Source organism: Hyla sarda (genome assembly GCF_029499605.1).
Source record: "Hyla sarda isolate aHylSar1 chromosome 2 unlocalized genomic scaffold, aHylSar1.hap1 SUPER_2_unloc_9, whole genome shotgun sequence".
In the NCBI taxonomy this organism is placed as follows: domain Eukaryota; kingdom Metazoa; phylum Chordata; class Amphibia; order Anura; family Hylidae; genus Hyla; species Hyla sarda.
The window spans coordinates 432,071-440,445 of record NW_026607616.1 but is presented as its reverse complement, the minus strand read 5'-3'; the positions used below and the strand labels follow the sequence as shown (position 1 = coordinate 440,445).

General features: G+C 51.2%; 1 protein-coding gene across 1 annotated transcript; it reads right to left on the bottom strand.

Moving 5' to 3' along the window:
- Positions 1-1,054: 1,054 nt before the first annotated feature.
- On the bottom strand, positions 1,055-6,589 carry LOC130298410 (collagen alpha-2(I) chain-like). Its single transcript, XM_056551328.1, has 2 exons — positions 5,505-6,589; positions 1,055-2,026 (listed from the first exon to the last, which is right to left on the bottom strand). The coding sequence occupies exons 1-2, from the start codon at positions 6,577-6,579 to the stop codon at positions 1,431-1,433; spliced, it is 1,671 nt and encodes a 556-aa protein (XP_056407303.1). The 5' UTR covers positions 6,580-6,589; the 3' UTR covers positions 1,055-1,430.
- Between the last annotated feature and the right edge of the window lie 1,786 nt (positions 6,590-8,375).

Below are 8,375 nucleotides of genomic sequence, written 5' to 3'. Positions count from 1 at the left end.
TATACATACACTGTACAGCAATCATACATCCATTATACATACACTGTACAGCAATCATACATTCATTATACATACACTGTACAGCAATCATACATCCATTATACATACACTGTACAGCAAGCATACCTCCATTATACATACACTGTACAGCAATCATACATTCATTATACATACACTGTACAGCAATCATACATCCATTATACATACACTGTACAGCAAGCATACATTCATTATACATACACTGTGACTGTACAGCAATCATATATCCATTATACATACACTTGACTGGATGGGATTTTAGATACATCCCTTCCTCTCTAACCCACTCTTAACCACGTAACAACCCCTTCTCCCAATAGAAAAGACACTGACACCTGCTGTGGGAAAATTGGGCCGTGTGGCCCATTTATTTAACAAACCAATAAATAACATTTGAATATTTACATATAAACATAACCAAACTGGAGGGCACTCCCCTCCCCCAACCGGATTTGTGCAACACGCTTCTTACCCCTGGCCGCAAGCCCCTGGCCGCGAGCCCCTGGCCCAGGGGCACCCCGGTAACCTTCCGCACAATCCCTTGAACTCCTGAGGCCCAGAACCACCACCAGGAGGCCCAATTGAACCATCTCAAACATTTATCTTTCAAACTACTAACTCCCCCGGGACCCTTTCACATGCCTCCCCCTTATCAGAATCCCACCCACCAAGCGTTTAAAAAAAGGGCGGGCGGGCGGGACCTTCTTCTCGCTTCTACACGCCGACTGGTGAGTACCCTCCCCCCCTGGGGCACCCCCCTATATACACTCCTCCCCCTCCCCTCCAGATGACCTCTCTTTCACCCCACTCTCGAGCCACCTGCTACTGTCCCTTAAAGGAGCAGCAGCCATTTAACCCTTTAACCCCCATTCTCTTGAAATATACCTCTAACCCCATTAACCCTTACTAACATCTGGGAGGGCCACTAAAACCCCCGTCAAGACGCCACTACGCCAGGGGTTCCCCCGCTCCGTTTGCTCCCATGACTGGATGGGATTTTAGATACATCCCTTCCTCTCTAACCCACTCTTAACCACGTAACAACCCCTTCTCCCAATAGAAAAGACACTGACACCTGCTGTGGGAAAATTGGGCCATGTGGCCCATTTATTTAACAAACCAATAAATAACATTTGAATATTTACATATAAACATAACCAAACTGGAGGGCACTCCCCTCCCCCAACCGGATTTGTGCAACACGCTTCTTACCCCTGGCCGCGAGCCCCTGGACCAGAGGCACCCCGGTAACCTTCCGCACAATCCCTCGAACTCCTGAGGCCCAGAACCACCACCAGGAGGCCCAATTGAACCATCTCAAACATTTATCTTTCAAACTACTAACTCCCCCGGGACCCTTTCACATGCCACAGATGAAAGACAGTGACACCTCACTGACCTTCATCCCGCCACACACGCAACGCCAGCTCAATACCCCCTTGCAAGGCCAACGCCCACAAATCCATTCCAATGTCATTTAAATGAATACCATCAGGATCCAAGAATTCCCAAGGCTCCCCCTCCAGATCAGTGTGCCTCACCACTATCCCCCCATTCCTACGAACAAAACGACCCACCTCTTTGTTGAGCTTGACCCGAGCCTTATTCAAGCGATCCACCGACCTGGCGTGCCGCCACACCCGCCGAGCCACCATGTCAGACCAAACGAACAACAAACCTGGAAAGGTAGATTTTAGCCTCAGAATGTCAAGCTTAATGTCTCTAATTAACTCCCGTGACGATCGAAGGCCCAAATCATTGCCCCCAGCATGCACCACCAAGATGTCCGGGTGGCGGTCCAAAGAAGCGTTGAACTGTACCTCAGGGAGCACCCCGCACCACAGCATGCCACCAATTCCAATCCACCGCAACACCGCCAGGTCCCTCGAAAAACCCAGCTGCCTCCCGTCCCGTCTCACCGCAGCCCGGATCGCCCCCCTCCGAACATAGGAGTGACCAAAAATCCACACCAAGCACGGATCACGACCTGAAAAACACAAACAAGAAAACATAGCAAGCAAAATAACCCACGTAACATAATCATAACAGATGGGGACGAACATACAGACGAAAACGAGCAGACTCCCATCGCCCAATCCGCCGAATCACTTCCTCACCCATCCCCCACCGGGCCGCCTCAGTGGCGGCCCCTATTCTAAATGAATGAGAACTGTAATCCCCAGGATCTAGCCCCCGTGCCTTCAAACATCTACGGAAAACAGACACAAATTGAAAGCGCGAGAGAGATGACCCATCCCTATGCACTAAAAAAGATCCCATACCATCCGGCCTCACTGACAGAAACGCCCGCACGCATCGCACCGGGCACACCAAGGACCCTGGCAAATCACCTAGAACCACCCAACAACCCCGACCTCTCAGATCAGTTTTGGACCTGCGTAAAAAACAACTCACCCCCTCCGCCTGCAAAATCACATCCCCATACAACAAACCCCCAACCACCGATCTACTCTGAGCCACCAGTTCCGAAATTCGAAAGGCCCCAAAAAAGGCCAACACAAACGCCACCCGAAACAACAGCACCTCGTAAGCATCCGTGCATTCACACTCCACCCGTTCCACCAGGAAACCCAACAAATCAAAAGAAACCGGGCGACGCCTATCCGGCTGCGTACCCCCCCTACGGTATCCCATAAGGGCGCGACGCACTAAAAAATGCTTAGTGGCATCCCCCAGGCCCCGCACCAAAAACCAAAACGCCAGAGCTGACATACGGCGTGACACACCCGAAACAGACACCCCCGACTCAAACTGCATCCCCACAAAATACAGCACCACAGTCACCCAGTCCTCAGTACCAGCACACACACCCACCCTCTCCAGTAACACCTCCCATTCACCCCAAACCTTCGAATACGCAGACCAAGTGCGAGCACTCAGTGACCTCTGAATCAACTGCGCCGCCGCTCCCAAACCACGCTCCACAGCCAATCGGGGCAAGGGATCCCGCACCGCTCTGCCTCCGGTGCCAGCACGCGAAACCTGTCCCACTGTGAACGAGAAAGAGAATCAGCGACAGAGTTGACAACACCTGGAACATGTACAGCAACAAACTGCGCATTCAACAACAATCCCCGCAGAACCAAATGACGAAGCAAGCGCAAAACCGGCGGAGAACTAGAAGTCTGATTATTAATCGCATGGACCACCCCCATATTGTCACAACGAAAACGGACCCTCCTATCCCTCAGCCGATCCCCCCAAATTTCCGTTGCCACCACAATAGGAAACAGCTCCAACACAACTAGATTAGCCACCAAACCCGCCGCACGCCAAGAATCCGGCCACCCCGCCGCACTCCACTCCCCCTGAAAAAATGCCCCATAACCTACCGAACCCGCTGCATCGGTAAACAATTCCAACTCAGCATCATCAACCACCTCCGCCATCCACATGGACCTGCCGTTGTAAACCGACAAAAAGGAATCCCACACTTCCAAGTCTGTACGCACCTCCCCAGACAACCTAACATAGTGATGCGGAACCGTCACCCCCGCCGTGGCCAAGGACAAACGTCTACAAAAAACCCTACCCATAGGTAAAATCCTACAGGCAAAATTCAATTTCCCCAACAACGACTGGACCTCCTTCAAAGGTGCCCTCTTACAACGCCGACACTGCTGCACACACTGCCTCAAATCCGCCAACTTATCCTCCGGCAAGCGACACTCCATACGATCCGAATCAATCACTATACCCAAAAACTTCACCACCGTGGACGGTCCCTCCGTCTTATCAGGAGCTAACGGGACCCCAAAACGCTGCGCTACCGCCTCCATAGTATGCAACAACACCGAACAAATCCGAGAGCCCCTGGGCCCCAAAAAAAGAAAGTCGTCAAGGTAATGCAGCACAGAGGACCAGCCGGCCTCCTGGCACACCACCCATTCCAAAAAACAACTAAAAGCCTCAAAATACGCACATGAAATCGAACAGCCCATTGGTAAACAACAATCAACATAATACTGACCCTCCCAACAAATTCCTAATAAATGAAAACTACCCGGATGGACCGGCAACAAACGGAACGCCGATTCCACATCCGTCTTGGCCAATAATGCCCCTTGTCCAAACTTCCGAACCCACCGCACCGCTGCATCAAAAGAGGTATATGTCACCGCACACACACCCTCCTCAATCCCATCATTAACCGAAGCCCCAGCCGGGTAAGACAAATGATGTATCAATCTGAACTTGCCCGGCTCCTTTTTAGGAACCAGGCCTAGCGGTGAAACCACCAAATCCGCCAATTGCGGGTCCGGAAAAGGACCCGCCATCCTGCCCAACGCCACCTCACTTTGCAGCTTAGCCGTGACCACCTGAGGATGACCATAAGCCGAAACCAAATTGCGCCCCCCAACCCCCTGCGCAACTGCCGAACTGGGAATCACAAAACCCAAACTAAAACCCTCCTCCAACAAAACCGCCGCCGACCTATTTGGGTACTGTCGTAAAAACGGCCGCATCACGTTCACCCTCACTGGAGTCGCCCCGGGACGCTGAAGCCTCAGCTCCCTTTCCTTTCCCACGCTTAAAACATCGGGAGAAACTGTGAGCCCCCCCACACCCCGAACATTCATGCTTAAATTTACAATCTGAGAGGAAGCGGCAATGCCCTTCATTATACTGCCAACAGCAGCCCCGACGCGAACCGGCCGACTGTCCGGCCGCTGAGAAACCGCCGGCCGCCCCCTGAAAGGGCTGAGACCCCCCACGAGGAGCGGCCATAAGTCGCATCCATAAACTTATGTCCTTATGATCCCACCTCAAGGAAGCCCGGACCGCCTTGCGCTGACGAAAATGCTCGTCATAACGCAGCCACGCCACTCCCCCATACACCCGGTATGCCTCACCAATAGAATCAAAATAACAAAAAAGCGCCGAACAATGTTCTGGTGCCTTCTCCCCAATAACACTCGCCAGGATAGAAAAGGCCTGCATCCAATTAGTAAACGTGCGAGGTATCAGCCGATACCGCCGTTTCTCCTCCTCCTTCTTCTTACTCTCCTCCGGCTTCTTCCTATCTAAATTAAATTTTTCCAACGGAAGCAAGGAGAAGATCTCGACATATTCGTCCTTCCAGATCTTCTCCTTCACTTCCGGTTTCAAGTGAGCCCCCAGGGGCCCCTCAAAACAGACATACACTTCCCCTTTCGCGGAGTCCGCCATACGGACATCCTCCGCCGCTGCCTTAGCGACCGCTGCAGCTCCCGCAGCACCTCCACCCACGGCCGATGCCACCACCGACCCGCCCCCCGCCGGCGCCTCAACCTGTACTCCCGCCGCCGGAGCAACCCACACAGGAACTGGGGAAGCCCCCACAGCCGTACCCCCAGGACGCCCAGACAAAACACTCATTAACTGTGAAAGCAAAACCCGCAACCCCCCATCCCCCGTCACATTCAAAGGAACAGGCCCCAACCCCAAATCCCCAGAGGACTCACCAGGCTGACCCGAAGCCGATGCCCCAGCAGCCGCAGGCCTGGGCGTCCGCTCCCTGGAACCGCCGGCCGCACTCCTGTCATCCAGCGCTGTTGAAGGTCCCGCCAAATCCGCTCCAGGCTCCCGCCGACGAATGACCGCCTCACCGGCCGCCCTCCTTTCCGGATTCGCCAGCTCCTCTTCAGCATCTGCAGCACAATCAGAAAGGGAAGAATCAGAAGGAGAATATTCCCCAACTGCAGTTCCAGACCTGCCATGCCGACTCCTACCACCAGGTGGCGCCCTCTCACTGTAGCACTCTGGATCCTGCCGACCTCCAGCCAGCCCATCTTCCCTCACAGGCAGAGAGACGCTGACAGAAGATCTCCGAGCTCTGGCCTCCCCTGCACTCCCGGAGCTCTGCTGCTGTGCTGTACGCTGCTGGGCTGCACTCAGAGAAGGTGAGCCAGCCGTGTCCCTGCTGCCTCCGGGCCTCCTCTCCTCTGCAGACCTGGCCCCAGAACGCTGCCTAGAGCCCGACCCTGCACTGGACAGGGCCGGCCCTGCCTCCCCTCCTCCACTCTGCCGGGCCTCACGTCGGGCAGATGAAGAGACCGCAGCCGCCATCACAGGGGGACCGGCAGCTCCGGCCGTCCCCCGTTCACTCCTGGTGCCCTTCCTCAACGATCTCCGGCCTGACACCCCCACCTCAGGGACGGCCGCACCACCACCCGGGCCGCACAGTGGGGAAGGAGCGGAGGGACCAGCAGCTGCCCCCCCTCCTGCATCCTCTGCCCTACGCCCTGACACTGTCCCCCGGGAAGCGGCACTGGAAGTGCCCCCACACACTGTACCTGCCATCTCCCGGGAAGACCGCACAGGGCTCAGGCACCGCCGCCTGCTACGGGGAGTGGGCTCAGGACTCAGACGCTCTGGAGCCCTGGATCTACGGGACCCGCGCCGCAAGCCAGGGAGGGGGCCAGCCTGCACCCCACTCCCGATCCCCAGGACCCCCCGCAACTGTTCCTGCACCCAAGCATTCCCATGAGACGCTGCAGCAGCCCGGAGGTGGGTGAAAAGATCATCCAGGGACGACATGGCACCTTCTTCTCGCTTCTACACGCCGACTGGTGAGTACCCTCCCCCCCTGGGGCACCCCCCTATATACACTCCTCCCCCTCCCCTCCAGATGACCTCTCTTTCACCCCACTCTCGAGCCACCTGCTACTGTCCCTTAAAGGAGCAGCAGCCATTTAACCCTTTAACCCCCATTCTCTTGAAATATACCTCTAACCCCATTAACCCTTACTAACATCTGGGAGGGCCACTAAAACCCCCGTCAAGACGCCACTACGCCAGGGGTTCCCCCGCTCCGTTTGCTCCCAGTACAGCAATCATACCTCCATTATACATACACTGTACAGCAATCATATATTCATTATACATACACTGTACAGCAATCATACCTCCATTATACATACACTGTACAGCAATCATACCTCCATTATACATACACTGTACAGAAATCATACATTCATTATACATACACTGTACAGCAATCATACCTACATAATACATACACTGTACAGCAATCATACATCCATTATACATACACTGTACAGCAATCATACATCCATTATACATACACTGTACAGCAATCATACATTCATTATACATACACTGAACAGCAATCATACATCCATTATAAATACACTGTACAGCAAGCATACCTCCATTATACATACACTGTACAGCAATCATACATTCAGTATACATACACTGTACAGCAATCATACATCCATTATACATACACTGTACAGCAAGCATACCTCCATTATACATACACTGTACAGCAATCATACCTCCATTATACATACACTGTACAGAAATCATACAACCATTATACATACACTGTACAGCAAGCATACCTCCATTATACATACACTGTACAGCAAGCATACCTCCATTATACATACACTGTACAGCAATCATACATCCATTATACATACACTGTACAGCAAGCATACCTCCATTATACATACACTGTACAGCAATCATACATCCATTATACATACACTGTACAGCAATCATATATTCATTATACATACACTGTACAGCAATCATACCTCCATTATACATACACTGTACAGCAATCATACATTCATTATACATACACTGTACAGCAATCATACATCCATTATACATACACTGTACAGCAATCATACATCCATTATACATACACTGTACAGCAAGCATACCTCCATTATACATACACTGTAAAGCAATCATACATTCATTATACATACACTGTACAGCAATCATACATCCATTATACATACACTGTACAGCAATCATACATCCATTATACATACACTGTACAGCAATCATACATCCATTATACATACACTGTACAGCAAGCATACCTCCATTATACATACACTGTACAGCAATCATACATTCATTATACATGCACTGTACAGCAATCATACATCCATTATACATACACTGTACAGCAATCATACATTCATTATACATACACTGTACAGCAATCATACATCCATTATACATACACTGTACAGCAATCATACCTCCATTATACATACACTGTACAGCAATCATACATTCATTATACATACACTGTACAGCAATCATACCTCCATTATACATACACTGTACAGCAATCATACCTCCTTTATTCATACACTGTACAGCAATCATACATTCATTATACATACACTGTACAGCAATCATACCTCCATTATACATACACTGTACAGCAATCATACCTCCATTATACATACACTGTACAGAAATCATACATTCATTATACATACACTGTACAGCAGTACACACTGTACATACATCCATTATACATACACTGTACAGCAATCATA